At 60.2% G+C, this 16,090-nt stretch overlaps 1 protein-coding gene across 1 annotated transcript in view; it reads left to right on the forward strand.

Annotated features, from left to right (window-relative positions):
* Positions 1 to 13,817, forward strand: part of SARDH (sarcosine dehydrogenase) — a 38,758-nt gene extending 24,941 nt beyond the window's left edge. Inside the window, exons 16-21 of the mRNA XM_075559842.1 lie at positions 1,127 to 1,274; positions 4,728 to 4,821; positions 9,935 to 10,097; positions 10,725 to 10,893; positions 12,092 to 12,227; positions 12,658 to 13,817. Of these exons, the coding sequence (XP_075415957.1) occupies positions 1,127 to 1,274; positions 4,728 to 4,821; positions 9,935 to 10,097; positions 10,725 to 10,893; positions 12,092 to 12,227; positions 12,658 to 12,783 (836 nt within the window). The 3' untranslated portion in view covers positions 12,784 to 13,817. The remainder of the gene's footprint in view (positions 1 to 1,126; positions 1,275 to 4,727; positions 4,822 to 9,934; positions 10,098 to 10,724; positions 10,894 to 12,091; positions 12,228 to 12,657) is intronic.
* Positions 13,818 to 16,090: the final 2,273 nt, after the last annotated feature.

The following is a 16,090-nucleotide window of genomic DNA, read 5'->3' on the forward strand; positions in this document are numbered from 1 at the left end:
CTGCTTGCATGCCCCCAGTGACAGGGAGCTCAGTCCCTATCCTCCCTTGTCTGCACAGCCATGGTGGCTACACTGCACCCCTCGCTTTGACTCTCAGGCTCTGACCCCGCTTTACCCAGAGCCATCGAGGCTGTGGGCCCATGACACAGCTGCAGCAAGGGCTGAGCAAGTCAGCCCAGGTTTGTAGGGCGGGTCCATGACCATCCCTGAAGGAATGGATTTGCTGAGAGGTGGGGTGCTAGCTGTGGGGCTCTGTGCTCTCTGGGGGACCTGACTCCCTGAGCCTCAGTTTCCCCAGTTGTGAAACAACAGAGCCCCCCCTCCCAGGGTTTCTGCGAGACGCTCAGCTTGGAGGTGGCTCGTATAACACTTATGATCACCATCCATCCATTGTGAAGGAAACTGAGGCTCAGAAAGCCAGGCCTGGGCTGTCCCGAGGGTGGACAGGTGGGGCAGAGCAAGGGGGGTTAGGAAACAAAAAGCCCCCACAATTCCCTACCACTGACTCCCCCCTGACCCAGGGCGACCCTGTAGCACAGGGTAGAACTGCCCTGTGCATTTCTGAGACTGCCACTCCATGGGAGTGGAACCCTGTCTTTCTGCGATGGAGCGGCCGGCGGACTTCAACCTCTGACCATGCACTTAGCAGCCAGAAGCAGGACTGCTGAGCCACCCACCAGGGTTCCTGGGAAAGACAGGGTTACACCTAAGGGGTGGGTGGTGGGATCTGGGAAGCAGGTCTTCCTCCTCAGGCATCACAGAACTGGAAGTTCGAGGTGTGTGGGCATGGCCCTGGGAGCTGTGGGGGGTGACCCCGGGAGCTGTGGGGGCGTGGCCTCGGGAGCTTTGTGGGGTACAGCCAGGGACTGGAGAGGGCCATAAGGCTTAGACTGCCTGTGCCAGACATCTGGGGTTTGGGGGGAGGTGAGCTGCCCAGTGCCAGACTCTGGTGTGGAGGGGTGGTCACCCTGGGGGTTGGTGGGGGAGGCTGGTCATCAGGTCCCTGCAGGGTGACCAAGTTCTAACCTTTGCATTCCTGTGAAGGAAAGAGCCAGTCCGTTCTCTGTTCTCACCAGGAGGTCCCCTGGCCCCTCCCTCTTTCCCCACCTCTCACTTCTGTTTCCAGGGGATGGCTACTACCTGGCGGTGGGCGGGGCCGTGGCCCAACACAACTGGTCCCACATCACCACAGTGCTGCAGGACCAAAGGCTCCGGTGCCAGCTCATTGACCACTCGGAGGACCTGGGCATGATCAGCATCCAGGGACCGGCCAGGTGAGCAGAGGCCACCCGGGCCTGGTGCAGTGGGTGGGCCCTCCAGGTCACCAAGCGTCTGGAGAGGCCCAGCCAGAGAAGACCTGTGCCTGGGCTGGGGGTGAGTGGACTGTGCTTCCCTGTGCTCGGGGACACTGTGCTGCCGCCGACAGCTCCTAGGCTGGGAAGCGGGCAGGAAAGTAACATCCACAGACGGGTCCCCCGTGGGGCGAGCTCTTCAACTCTGTGTGTGCGCACAGGACGCCTCCCAAGAGGGTCAGGAGGCTGTGGCAGGGACGCTGCCCTCCATGGAATGAGCTCCAAAAACTCTAAACAAGATGTGTCTGCTGGTGAACCTGCTACTCACTCAGTCACTTCTGGTTTACTGAGCCTGCTCCCACTCAGTCAGTCCCTGTTTACTGAGCCTGCTCCCACTCAGTCAGTCCCTGTTTACTGAGCCTGCTCCCACTCAGTCAGTCCCTGTTTACTGAGCCTGCTCCCACTCAGTCAGTCCCTGTTTACTGAATCTGCTCCCACTCAGTCAGTCCCTGTTTACTGAGCCTGCCCCCACTCGGTTGTTTTCCCCATAAGTGTTTACTAAGCCTGTTCCTACTCATTCACCCCATTATCGAGCCTGTTCCCACTCATTCACCCCATATGTGTTTACTGAGCCTCCTCCCACTCAGTCATTCAGTCACTGTTTGCTGAGCCTGCTCCCACTTAGTCATTTACCCTATAAAGTGTTTACTGAACCCACTCCCACTCAGTTGTTCACCCCATAAATGTGTACTGAGCCTGCTCCTGCTCAGTCATTCATTCCCTGTTTACTGAGCCTGCTCCCACTAGCATTCACCCCATAAGAATTTACTGAACTTTCTCCTTCTCATTCACTCCATGAGTATTTACTGAACCTTCTCCCACTCAGTTGTTTTCCCCATCAGTGTTTACTGACTCCATCCAGAGGAATTAGGTCCATGAAGACCCTCAGTTGTCAGCCTCCAGGTAGAGCCACACAGAGTCTTAAACAAGGGGCTCCCAAGCAGATGTGTCCTTGAAAAGACCCCTCCACTGTGATGTAGAGAGAGACCGGGAGTGGGGCAAAAGTGCAGGTGCTTTCTAGAGAGAGGACTTGGGATTTACCCCCCCCCCCATTTCTGCACCTTCCATATGTAACAGAGCCCTCTTGCTCTGGGCAGGAGGAGCAGGGGGTTGGGGTAGCACTGACCGTCTAGACACGGGTCTGCACTGGGGCTGAACAGGCTCAGCAGGACAGGGTGAGAAGCCAGGGGCCACGCTGTTCCAGACTTGACGGGAGAGTGGGCCTCGGGGTTAGGGCAGGAGGCAGCCGGGAGAGGTAGGGGCTTAAGGAGGGGCACCTGCTGAGCCCCGCAGTAGTGGGTGTGGCCAGGTGGGCTCAGGTGGACCCCACACAAAAGTCTTTTGAGAGGTAGCTTGGTGGGGACATTGGCAGAGGATAGGGTCTGGAAGCAAAGGGCAGGCCCATGGCCACAGCACGAGGAGGACCAAGAGGGGCTTTGTACAGGGATGTAGGACAGGTACACCCAGGTGAGGCAAAAGGGCTCTTGCTTCTTCTTGGGAGAGCAGACAGGCCTCCACAGGAACCTGGCCGGTTGTCAGCGGGAGAGGGAGGCTGCTCCTGGCAGATGAAGGAGGGCAGCCTCATTATAAGCTGCCCCAGGCACACAGGCAGGCAGGTGTCGGCTGTCAGTTCAGGAGAGCCAGCTCTCCCCCGTCTGCTCGGCAGAAATAGCCCCAGTTCCTTGTGTGAATAATTTCACGGCTGCCGTTCTGGCGAGGCGGGGCGGCGCTGGGAGAAACACTCAGTCTAGGCTGGCCCTGCATAGAACTTTCTGGAAGCATCCTCCCCGTGCGCACGTGTGGTGCAGCGTGGCGGGCGTGGCCTGGGAGCGGAAGTTCATTTTTCAGACTTATTCTGGAGAGGGTCGCTCTGGGTCGGAACCCACTTGATGAGCCCTGACAGCACAGGATTCGGGAGTGGCAGGGGATGCACTGGAAACCACGGTCCACCACCATCACAGACACGGGCAGCCCCCCGAGGGCCGGTGACACTGCCCCCTCAGTGACCCTACTTGGAGGAGTTAGACGTGACCCCGCGGCCTGGCTGGCCATGAAGCCTGCACCTCCAGTGACCCCCTCCTGCCGCCTAGGGAGGGCACAGTTGCCGTCTCCTCCAGCTGGTGTGCAGTGGGACCTGGGTGCCCCCTTCCTTTCCAACTGGGGTGAATGACACCACTCCCTTGAGGGGACTCAGCTGCTCCTGCTGCGGGGCAGCTCCGGGCCTGGGGCGGAGGGGATGCCTGAGCGGGCCCAGCTGTGGGCACCGGGTCTGCTGTGTGGCCATCTCTGTGCAGCCCTGGAACCCTGAGAGCCTCTGCTTCCAGGTGGGAGACCTCGGGGTGTTGGGTGGGTGTCACGTAAGGATGCTAGCAGGGTGCCCACTGTGGGGACCTCCCCGTGTGGGGGACAGACTCAGCTCCGACAGGTGGACAAGGCTCCTCTTCCCTGCATTGTGGGTGCAGGGCACCTCTGCTGAGGGGCCGCTGGGCAAAGCCAGGGTGTCCTCTGTCACCCAGGCACATAGCACCCTTTGTGCCAGAGGCTCCTGGTCCAGTGAGTGGACAAGCACCCCCAGCTCGGGAGGCGCTAGGAGGACAGGCATATCAGGGCTGGGGGGCCCAGCCAGGTTGGGATCAGGGTAGCTTTCTCAGAGGAGCTGGTGGCTGGGCAGAGACCTGAAGGATGACAAGCCTTTACGTGGAGCAGAGAGAGGGGTGGGCTGTGAATGGCCAGGAGGGTGCACTATGCAGATGGGGACCGAGGGTCCTGGGATGCTGAGCCTTGGCCCCCAGCTCAGCCTCTCGTGGTCTGTGGGACACGGGGGGCAGGGGTGGCAGTGGTTAGAGAGTATGTACCGAAGATCCAGGTTCAGTGCTGGGCCAATGCACCCCATGCACAGCCCACCTGCCTGTCGGTCAGTGGAGCCAGGCGACTGCTTGTCGCTGATGCGGAACTGACGAAGGAGCACTGGGAGGAAAGTCCTGGCAAGCTATTTCTGGACATCAGCCCATGACATCCCTATGGGCCCGACAGCCAGCTCCCCGTCTGCGCACGGGGCGGTACAGGACCGAATGCCGTGCCAGTCGGTCAGGCGTGGTGGGGTCTCCAGGTGGGGTGTGGGGGCTGGCTGTGCAGCCTGTCCAGCTGGGGGCACTCAGAGAGACAGGGAGGGGTCTGTGTGACTGGCAGCCAGGCTCGCCCTTCCATGTCCTCGTAGACGTGTCTTGGGGGTGTGTTTGACAGGTAGGAGCGTGTCTGGTGTCCGGCTGCTTAGGAGGACGAGGTCACGCACTGCTCCTGCTGTGGCCCCAGTGCCGTCCCGGCCAGGGCCCTGCACCCAGGGCTGTTTGCTGACTGGCTCTGACCTCCCTGCAGCCGGACTGTCCTCCAGGAGGTGCTGGACACTGACCTGAGCAACAAGGCCTTTCCCTTCTCCTCCCACAAGCTGGTGCGGGCTGCCGGCCGCCTGGTAAGTACAGTGGGGTTGATTATGTTAGGTTTAGGCATTAGGCCACTTTCTGCACAGTCAGCAGTTCAAGTCAACCTGCCTCCCCAGAGGAGAGAGAGGAGGCTGTCTGCTCAGGGGCAGTCGCACCCTCACACCCAGATGAGCAGCTCTGCCCTGTTCTGTCGCTCTCCGCGAGCCCAAGCTGACAGATGGAAGTGGGTTTTGGTGGGAGGTGGGTCAGAGTGGTTTCAACATTGGGCTACTCAGCTTGAGGTCAGCAGTTCAAACCCACCAGCTGCTCAATGGGAGAAAGATGAGGCTTTCTGCTCCCATAGAGATCTGTAATCTCAGGAATTGCGTGGGGCAATTTTACTCAGTCCTGCAGGGTTGCTGCAGGTGGGAATGAGTGTGAGGGCACTGGGTACATGACCCTGGCCTTTGTCCACCTGAGACCAAATCACCCTTCATTGGGACCACCCTGAATGGCCCCAGATGTGGTCAGTTGTCACCCAGGGAAGTGGGATTGCCCTGGCCCATCAGTGTCACCAACTGTCGGCAGGTGTGTCAGACATGTGGCAGGGACAGCAGCCCAGGTGGGGGATGGACATCTGCGCAGGTGAAGAACGGAGGGGCTGGCCACCCTGCTGTGGAGCCATCACAAGCACCACTCCGCCCTTCCTCGGGTACAGGAGGAGCTGCAGGAGGGTAGGCCGGCAGACAGCTGGATATGGAGCCCCCAGCCCAGCACCCCGCCCCACGTCCCCATGTTGCCAATCTGTGTTGTCTCTGGGGTCTGCGGTGGGGATGGGCCCAGGCACAAGAACAGGCCGAGGGACTTTGGCTGCAAGGGACTGCAGGCCCAGGGCCAACTCTGGGTCAGGGAGGGAGGACCAGAGCCCCACCTCCCACCCCACACTCAGGCCCCCTCCTTCTCCGGAGGCCACAGGGGGCAGGAAGCTGGGGAGTCGCTGTCTCGCTGTCTCCTTTGCTTCCTGCCTCCCTGAGGCAGAGCTGCCTGCTGGGACCAGAGAGGGTGGGCACGCCTGAGAGCAGCCCAGTCCACCTGGCCCCTGGCTGCAGCTGGGACCCATCCTGCTGGTGGCCCAGCAGTGACTGATGAAGGGGCAGGCTGAGCAGGCCGGGTGTCTGTGAGGGCCAGAGGCGAGGTGTAAGACCCTCCACTCCTCCAGGCTTGCTCCCTAGGACCATCCCTTCCAGCTCCCCGGGCCTCTCTCCCTGCCTGGCCAAGACCCAGCAGGGGCTCCGCAGAGCGGACTTAGTCTAGGCAGGCAGCTGTTGTTGGTAAAACCCCAAGCATTTCATGGTTTTAAAACCACCCTGCTGGCTGGTTCTTGTTTCTGTGACAACTGTGGACGGTCTGCCCATTGCCGGGGCCTGGGCCTGGTTTTGGTCCTCACCAGTTCCTGGTAGAAGGGGTGCATGACCCTCCAGCCCTGGCCTCAAAGTTCCCAGCAGTTCCCCATCTTGTCTCCCTTCTGCTCGGACCTCTTCCTACATCCGCTTGGTCAGGGTGGCCTCTGCAGTCCCAGGTCACTGCTGTCCACGCCTGCACTAGCCTTTTCTCTGGCCCGTTCGCTGCTCTGAGGACCTGCTGCTTCTAACCATGAGTGTCCCTGTCCAGCGGCTCTGAATGGTGGTCTCAGGGCCTAACGGCCAGTGTTCAAGCCAGGGTCTGATGGGAGCTGAGCCAGGCCCCTCTGGGCTCCTGGGCTTCCCCTTGAGCCCGTCCAGCCACTAGGTTCTGTTTTCTCTGGAATGACATCTTGTGCTGGCTGAGGACACTGTTGACAGGGCCGCAGTGCACTGGGCGGGAGGGCATGGGGGGGGTGTCTTAGAGTAAGGTAACCAGATCTTAACATTGGTAAAGCAGGACACCATTGATAAAACTCATGTCCTGGCGAAATAGCCACATGGCAGCCGGAAACCGTGTACCCTGGTTTGTGGTGCATTCTTTCCAAAATTTGAGACTTTTAAAAAATGCTGTGGGATGCAGGAAAAATTGTTAAAAATCGGGACTGTCCTGCCAAAATCGGGACGTCTGGTCACCTTATCTTAGAGGGACCAGCTGGTGCCAGACCAGCCAGAGGCAGGAGAAAGGCGGGGTCTGCAGCCAGGGCCCTTGGTTAGGGCTGCCTGGATGACCAGGCCACCAGGAGCCACAGACCCTGAGATCAGACCCTGCAGGTGAGAAGCCCATGCCCAGCGTGGCCTGACCTTCAGCAAAGACTGACCGGGGCCACTACTGAGAGCTGTCATGGTTTGGCAATGACTTTTCTCTGAGAGGCTGCATGCGCCTGAGCTGTCTAAGAGCCCTGGTCGAACTCCACGTGGAAGAGGCCGGGGGGAGAAGTTTACTGCCCACGCACAGCCAGCTGGCCAGCTGCCCTTGCTTCCGGAATACTTGCCTCGTGTCCAACCAGCTTCCCTCTGGGAAGCTCCAGCTGACTTCGAGGACAGGGGCCGCCCCCCATGCTCCCCCCACCAGGCATCGGACACCAGCTGGGAGCTCATCACCCAAAAGACGATAAGGACATTTTCTTCTGAAAATTAATTTCAGGTCAAAAGGAAATTGGATTTCGTTTCCCGATGATGCTAAGGCGTGAGTGTGGTACAGTTAGGGTTCGAGTCGTTCAGGAGGGGGCAGTGGCCGCCCCTCTGTGTGCCCCACTTCAGTCGGGCCTTGTTGCAGGCGTGGGGGGTGGAGGGAGGTGTGTTTCCACCAAGTAAGCCTCAGGGATCCTGCAGACTCATGCCTCTGTTCCTTCTACCTGCTGGACCGGGTCCCGGGCATGCTGACCTCCCCACTGTGACGCCCCCCGCTGGTGTCTGCAGAGGGCGGCGTGGGCACAGACGGCATCTCTCTGAGACCCCAGGGCTGAGCAGACTTCTGAGCAGACATCACCACCACCACCACCTCCACTGTTACTGCCCAAATCAATACTCTCTCCACCACCTCCACCACCACCATCACCACCACCACCGCCACCACTGTTACTGCCCCAATCAGCACTCGCTCCACCACCACCACGATCTTCACGACCACCACTGGCATTGTGACCACTATCCCCGTCTCTACCACTGCTGTGAGGTCCCCATCACTGTCCCCATCAGCACCCCCCACCATGACTACCACCATCCTATCTCCAGCCCCTCACCATCACCCGCCAAACTAGCACCCGTGGCTCCCACGCAGAGGGAACAGTGAGCTCTCCGCCAGGAATGCCCTTGCCCTCGAGGGTGTTTTAGGGGCGTGCTTTGTCAGGAGCCCCAGTGGCACAGTGGTTATGTGGTGAGCTTCTCAGAGCCACCAGCCACTTCACGGGAGGAAGTCAGGGCCTTCTACTCCCACCGGAGGCAGGGTCTCAGAACCCCCAGGGGCAGCTCTGCGCTGCCCTATGGGGTTGCTGTGAGTTGGCATCGACTTGGTGGCGTGCTTTTGGTTGGGTTTGGGGGGATTTGGAAGTGAAGACACACTGAGTTCACCACCCAGAGCTCTGGCACAAGACGGCTCATGCCCTGCTCTCTGCTCACTCCCCACCCCAGCGTGCCCCTGAGACCCTCTCTTGTCTGGAGGTTGTGCCCAGTATTGTTATGAGACCGGATGCCCGGGAAACACATCACCCAGCTGCAGGCAGATGTGCTATGAAAAGTCTGGCCACGTAGGCTGCATCTGGGGCACATCCGCCCCGTTCTCTCGTTCACGCATTCGGGGTGACACACAGCCCGAACACCCTGGGGAGCCTCTGCTTCTGTGCCCCGGGGCCTCGTAGACCGGGTGCCATGGCGGGGGTGATGAGCCAGCTCCTCCTGGATGCCGAGCTCCTGCCTCTGGGAACGCTTGTCCTTCCTGAGAGCTGACAATGAGTCAGCCCCGCACACAGAGCTGCCTCCGCGCCGCTCACCAAAGCCCCAGGTCCACACTGTGCGGTGGGCTCTTCACGGAGCCAGCCATGAGCAGGTCAAGAGCTTGAGCTCCCGAGGCCAGGGTCAGGGGGCCTGGCGGGGTCACTTCCTGTGGTGGAGCCCCCTCATCTGACCCCTGGCGAGGATTTACACCCCAGAAATGGGCCATGCCACCACGCTGCTCTCTTAAGCTCCGAGAGGCCGTCCGTTGTTGCCAGCACTTGGCTGGACCTTGGGCCAGTGGCTTAGTCTTCTTGTTCTGTCTCTCTGCCCCGGGCAGCCGGGCCACTCACTGACCCTCGCTCTTTCTAGCAATGGCTTTGGGGGCAGTGCCAGTCCGTCCCTGAGTGAGGAGAGAGGCCAATGGTAAGGGTGCCCAGCCTTTGGGTGTCTACATGCCTCGGGGACCAATGATGAGTGCAGGGGCAGCGTCGTTGGTGCTGGGAAGGGGGGCGGGGCATGTGGTCTCTATGCCTGGGGCCCATGGGCCAAATGAAAATAGAGGCTGAGGCTGGAGGGATGTGGCCAGGAGCCTAGGAATGCCAAGAATCAGGAAGTGGAAGACATCCTCCCCTAGAGCCCAACCCCATATCCTTGAGAGCCTAGCTCCCCCTCCTCTACATCTGGCTCTGCACCCCCAGATCCCAGCCCCCTCCTCTAGGCCTGGCTCTGCAGTGCCAGATCCCAGCCCCACCTCCTATAGACTTGGATCTGCACCCCCAGATCCCAGCCCCACCTCCTATAGACTTGGATCTGCACCCCCAGATCCCAGTCCCACCTCCTCTAGACCTGGCTCTGTACCCCCAAATCCCAGCCCCACCTCCTATAGACTTGGCTCCACCTCCCCAAGGAGCTGGCCCCATCTCCCAAGAGCTTGTCCCTGTTCCCAGCGCTGTTCCTGGACCCCCGTGGGCCCTCACATCCCGCTGCTGCAGCCTCAAGAGGGCACCATGACTTAGAGCACTTCCCGCCCAGGAGCCGCATACCTCCTCCCCAGCCCCCCTCAGCACTCCATCCTCCCTCGTAGATGTGATAGAGAGGCTGGGGCCACACTTCTCAGGGGACTCCGTTTCTTGGTGGTGGACTGGCCTGAGCCCAAAGGAGACTAGCTCTCATGGGGGCTGTCGAGACTGACCCATGCTAAGTGGTCTGGAGCTGCTCCTAGCCGCCTGGCCCGCCTCTGTGTCTGAGTCCTGACCTTGTCCCCTAGGTCCGGGCCATGAGGCTGTCCTTCGTTGGGGAGCTGGGCTGGGAGCTGCATGTGCCCAGGGAAGACTGCGTGCCCGTGTACACGGCCATCATGGCCGCCGGCGACAAGCTGGGGCTGGTGAATGCTGGCTACCGCGCCATCGACTCCCTGAGCATCGAGAAAGGTGGGGGGGATGGGCAGCGGGTGTGGTAGGGGACTTGGGGACCACACTGTTAGAGCTAGCCAGAGCTAGCCCTCCCTCATTGCACACACGTATTGAACACACACACTCACACACACACCTTTTTGATGCCACGCTGCCTCTACCGCCTGCATAGTCTGGTCCCCAAACTCAGCCCTGTGGGGTCTCGGCTCCTGCCCACGCCTGGACGTGGGTTTGGAAGGCCGCATGCTTGCCCAAGGGAATAGGGCATGTGCCAGAGCTGGGTTCAAATTCAGCCCCTCCGTGCATCGGTACCCCAAAGGCCCTTGCTCTGAGGAGGACCACCCACGATGCCCAGGGCCAGCCCCCTGTCCCCCTATTAGCGTCCTACCCTGCTCCTTCCTGAGCCCCCTCCCCAAGCTGGACCAGACAGAAAACTTGCCTGGAGGAACCTTCTACAACGGAACATGCCCCTCTCGCCTCCTGTCCCCCTCTCCCGCCCCCAGCCACCATGCCAGGAGAGTGGCTGGGGAGGGGCCTTGGAAGATGTGGGTATAAGGGGTGTCCTGCAGAGCTTGCACTGAGTGTCCTGCAGAGCTTGCCCACCTGTGGACATCTCCCCCCTCTCACATCCCCCCCCTCTCACAGGCTACCGACACTGGCACGCAGACCTGCGCCCCGATGACAGCCCCCTGGAGGCTGGCCTGGCTTTCACCTGCAAGCTCAAGTCCACCACCCCCTTCCTGGGGCGGGAGGCCCTGGAGCAGCAGAGGGCAGCGGGCCTGCACCGGCGGCTGGTGTGCTTTACAGTGGACGAGTGAGTATGGGGGCTGGACAAGCCACTTCCCCTCATCAGCCCCGCCGAGACTGACTACAGGCAGCTGGCTGCTCCCAGACCCCACTGACAAAGATCTAGGGCCCAGAATCTCAGGCTGTCTCTGGTGTGAAGTGCAGGCTCAGAACCTCGGGGCTAGCCAGAGCCTGCAGGCCATGTCACATTCTGATGTAGGGATGTCCAGCCTGGCCAGTGCATCCGTGGGTGGACCGGGCATGGCCTGGCAGGGCGGAGTTCTCCCCTTGTGTCCTGATGGAATCTACAGCGGCAGGGGCAGGGTGGCCCGTGCCCATCAGCCAAGGAAGGATGGCCCATCAGGGAGTCAGACATGGTCAGCCCATGTGGCTGCTTGGATGGAGGATGGGGTTCTGAGAGCCTGACCTGCAGCCCGGGCTCCGAGCCTCCAGATGGCGCAGGAGGTTGGTGGAGTCGGATGTGTCTGTGACATGGATTGAGCTTGATTGGACTGCACTTTGTCCTGAATCAGATTTACTCAGATCGGCATCCATTCGGCTCAATTTCGGTTTTAATGTCGTCCCTGATTTCTGATTTTAGGAGCCCCAGTGGCATAGTGGTTACCTGCTAACCTCCAGGGCAGCAGTTCAAAACCGCCAGCCCCTCCTCCAGAGAAAGACCAGGCTTTCTACTCCCATAAAGAGTGACAGCCTCGGGAACCCACAGGGACAGCTCTCCCCTGTCCGGTGGGGTCGCTGTGAGTCAGCATCGACTCAGCGGCACGGAGTTTCTGCTTGAGATTTGCTGCTTTGAATTTCCAAGACCCAGGGTACTTGGGGCAAATGATGCGTGCCCTGCAGATACAGACAGACCCATGCAAGAGTAGAGCACACAGGCCCTGCGGGACACTGCTTAAGATGCCCAGAACTCCTGCAGATTGGGGCTTTTTCAAAGATGTGAGCTTTTTACTTGTATGAAGCACCGAAGTCAGCCTTGGGTTGGACGTTTCTGCTCAGAGATGGGCTTGGGGGCTGGGGCTGGAGCTGTGCCGTGTCCCCGGCCACTGCTGTGTCCCCAGGCCTGTGCTGTGTCCCTGGCTAGCCCCACCGGGCCAGGTGCTCTGCTGGCTCTGATCCTGGCATGCCACAGCAGTGGATCTGGGGGCCGGTGGTTGAGGCCCAGCCCCGCAGGCAGCCTCTGGGCCCTCAGCTGGCTGTCCTTCCAGGAAGGTGCCCATGTTCGGCCTGGAGGCCATCTGGAGAAACGGGCAGGTGGTGGGTCACGTGCGCAGGGCGGACTTCGGGTTCGCCTTGGACAAGACCATCGCCTACGGCTACATCCGGGACCCCAGTGGAGGGCCGGTGAGTCCACTAGGCCCTTCAAAGAGGGGGCAGCAGGGAGATGGGAGCAGGGACTGTGGGGGGAGAGACTGAGGAAGGGCCAAGGTTGGGTAGGAGGGCCAGGAGGGGGCCCAGGAGGGAGGGGGGAGCCCGGGAGAAAGGGAGATGGGGAAAGGGGCTGATGAAGGGAGGGGAAGGAGGGAGGGGAGAAGGAGATGCTGAGGGGGGAACCAGGTCCTGTCTGCCTTTTCTCTCACTTCCACCCCTGCCCGCTACCCCACACTGCTCATTTGGCCTTTGCTTTGGGTGGGGTTGTGGGGGGCCGCTGGGTGCCTGGCCTGATGCTCACACGGGGACCCTCTGACCCAGGGTCACTGCTGGGCTGGCTGCTGAGGGGCAGGCGGGGGTGGGGAGCAGTCTGAACACCATCGACCATGCCCCTGACTTACAGGTGACCCTGGACTTTGTGAAGAGTGGAGACTACGCCCTGGAGAGAATGGGGGTGGCCTACGCCGCGCAGGGACACGTGAGGTCACCCTTTGACCCTGACAACAAGAGGGTGAAGGGCATCTACTGACCGGCCAGGCAGGCAGGACCACAGCACCCAGAGTCCAGCCCACCTGCAGCCCACTGCCCATTTCCTCCTCGCCTCTGTCCTGCCTGGTGCTGCTGAGGCTCCCACATCTACAGTGGGCAGAGCGTGAAGGACCGGATGTTCCCCTGTGCCCCCCCAGACCTTGGCATCAGTCTCTACTCACCACCCACAAAGCAGACACAGACCTGGACTCGGGATCGGGGGGTGGTGGCTGGAGGGCTGAGTAGTAAACGCCCCGTGGGCTTTACTCTGGGCACTCAGGGTGGCTGATGTGGGGTGGCGGTGGGGAGATGTGATGGAAGAGACTGTGGGGATTGGGGACAAGAGACAGTGATCAACTGGCACTGCCTGCCTTGGGTGCAGCGAGGCAGGCGTGGGGTGTGGATGGGCGTGCTGAGAGTGGGTCAGGCTGCAGGGAAGCAGTGCTCAGACCCTGGGGTGAGGGGCAGTTGACTGGGAAGTTCTTTGGTCCTGACCACTCAGTCCTGCAGGGAGGGGCCTTTTCAGGAGTGAGCAAGCTCAGGAACATAAGGAGGACCCTAGGGATCCCATAGCACTGCCCCAACCCCCACCTTGGTTTCCCTACCTGTCCCCGAGCTCCCTCCCATATGGGAGAGGGGCTCCTTCCTCCCACCCGCTTCCCAGTCACCAGCACTCACCAGCACAGAAGGCATCCCCCAATTGTGTGTACACTGGGTGGTTCTGTGCCATCCCTGAGCCTGGGTCCTGCCCCGTGTTGGGAGAAACCCTGCACCATGTGCCCCCAGATCCTGATGTCAGTCCCCCTCCCCCTCAGATCCGGGGACAGGGCTCCCACTGGCTACCCGCAGGCACTCCCAGCCTCTGTTGTCCAGTTGTCCAAGGAGGTGGACCCCTGCAGCCCCGCAGGGTGTCAAGAGAGGGACAGGTGAGAGCACTCAGGGTGGAATACCAGTCTCTGGGAGGCCAGGAGAAGACCCCCACAGGGCCCTCCCTATAGGACAGGATCTGGGCTGTAGGGAATGTTGGCTGGGCTGAGGCGGGGGAGGGGGGAGAGTGGGGGGGCGGGGCGAAGGGGAGGCCAGGCCCCTTGGATCCTCCTTGTCTGCATTCTGGAACAATTAGCAACCTTGTTACATGTCATGTGTCTGGAAGCAGGTTCCGTTTTCCTCTCCTCTGGGCACCGTTGTCAGCGCCTTGCACTGGGCACTGCAGGGGCCGCCACCTGGCTCCCACCTAGCCTCTTACCTGATCTCTCACCTGCACACCCCCACCCCCACCCCCGGATCCCACCACACAGAGGGCCTGTCTGAGCACAGGCCCTGCCTTCACTTCTTGCTCGGTGCTCTGCCACGCTGGACGCCGCCTCTTCCTCACCCAGGCCAGGCGCCCCTGACCCCTGACTGGTGGCCCCTCTTGGGGAAGGCCACACCCCAGATGACCTCACTTCCTCCAGGATGTCACCCGTGTGTCCCCTTTTCCGTCGGTCGGCCTGATGGCCCTTGCACACCTCGCCTCTCTGTCCTGGGGTACGCCCTCAGCACGCCCTCCGCTCCCGTCCTACCCGCCGCACCTGTCTGTGTGTCTGTGTGTCCTTGTGTCTATGTCTATCTGTGTCTGTGTGTCTTTGTGTGTCTATCTGTGTATATGTGGGCCTGTGTATCTGTGTATAACTGTGTGTCTGTGTGTATATATGTCTGTGTATCAGTGTGTGTATATGTCTATGTGTATATGTGTGTACATGTGTGTATATGTCTGTGTATCAGTGTGTATATGTGTGTACATGTGTATATGTCTGTGTATCAGTGTGTGTATATGTGTGTGTACACGTGTCTGTGTGTATGTGTATGTCTGTGTATCAGTGTGTGTGTATATGTCTGTGTGTATATGTGTGTACATGTGTGTATATGTCTGTGTATCAGTGTGTGTATATGTGTCTCTGTGTATATGTGTGTGTACACGTGTCTGTGTGTATGTGTATGTCTGTGTATCAGTGTGTGTGTATATGTCTGTGTGTACACATGTGTATATGTCTGTGTATCAGTGTGTGTATATGTGTCTCTGTGTATATGTGTGTGTACACGTGTCTGTGTGTATGTGTATGTCTGTGTATCAGTGTGTGTGTATATGTCTGTGTGTACACATGTGTATATGTCTGTATCAGTGTGTGTATATGTGTCTGTGTGTATACGTGTGTGTACACGTGTCTGTGTGTATGTGTATGTCTGTGTATCAGTGTGCGTGTCCCCTCCGAGGGCAGCAGGCTCCTGCTGCATCTTGCCATCGCTCACTGTGTAGCGTGCATGGAGGAGGGGTGGTGTGAGGGGGCAGGGCCACCTGTGGCCAGAGACCTCAGAGGCTACATATAGTGTGAAGCTTCCAGATCCCACCGGGTCTCAAGGCCGAGTGCGCACCTCCGAGCTTGGAAACTTCCACGGAGACGCTGTCACTGACGCTGCCGTCTCTAGCCTGGGGTCTGCTGGGGCTGGGGTGCCGTGCCAAGAGCCACCGGCAGGCGTGGGATGCGTGGGTAAGGTGGGGTGTGCGTGGGAGGGGCGTGAGGGACACAGGGGTCTTTCCTGGAAGGCTGTGCCAAGTCCTAAGGGAATTCCAAGGGGGCCACAGCCCACCTCCATCCCCGAGCCTCAGATCCCCCATCTGTGAGGCCAGATCCAGAACAGCAGAGGAAAAGTGAGGTGCGCTTGGATGACAAGAAGCATTTACAGCTATAGTGGGGCAGAGAGGAGGGGGCACCAGGACACCCCTCCCCCACGTTCCCTTTGACCTCAGGAGCAAGGTCTCATCTCTGAGAATCTGCGCGCGTGTGGGCACCCACGGCATTCTGGGTTGTGCAGTGAATTGGGTTGGGTCGGAACCAGGGATACTGCCATTTTGTGGCACGAGGGATGGCCCCTTGCCCGGGCACGTCTGCAGGCCCGCACGGTCCAAGCAGCTCTGGCCAGAGCCAGGCCTGGTGTCCACTCGTTTCCTGGGACTCTGAGGCTGTCTGGTGGGTCCCCACACCCGGCTGTGCTGTTTGCTGCTCTGTGGACACTGCTCTGCACCTGTGACAGGTGTGCATTTGAAACGTGGCAGGTGGCCCAGACGCTGCTGGCTTAGACCGTATTTAATTAGTTCACATGGGAGCTTACAGAGACACGTGGGGGCTCAGAAGAACCATGCTGGGCCCTGAAGTGGGGGATCCCCAGCCCCCCCCAACATCAATCCCATGTGAGCACACTGCAGGGCAAACTCAGCTGCTGGGTGTGCCACCCCGGAGGCCCCGGGAGCCCTGTGCTCCTGGGCAGAC

The sequence above is a fragment of the Tenrec ecaudatus genome, chromosome 10, assembly GCF_050624435.1.
Source record: "Tenrec ecaudatus isolate mTenEca1 chromosome 10, mTenEca1.hap1, whole genome shotgun sequence".
NCBI lineage: Eukaryota > Metazoa > Chordata > Mammalia > Afrosoricida > Tenrecidae > Tenrec > Tenrec ecaudatus.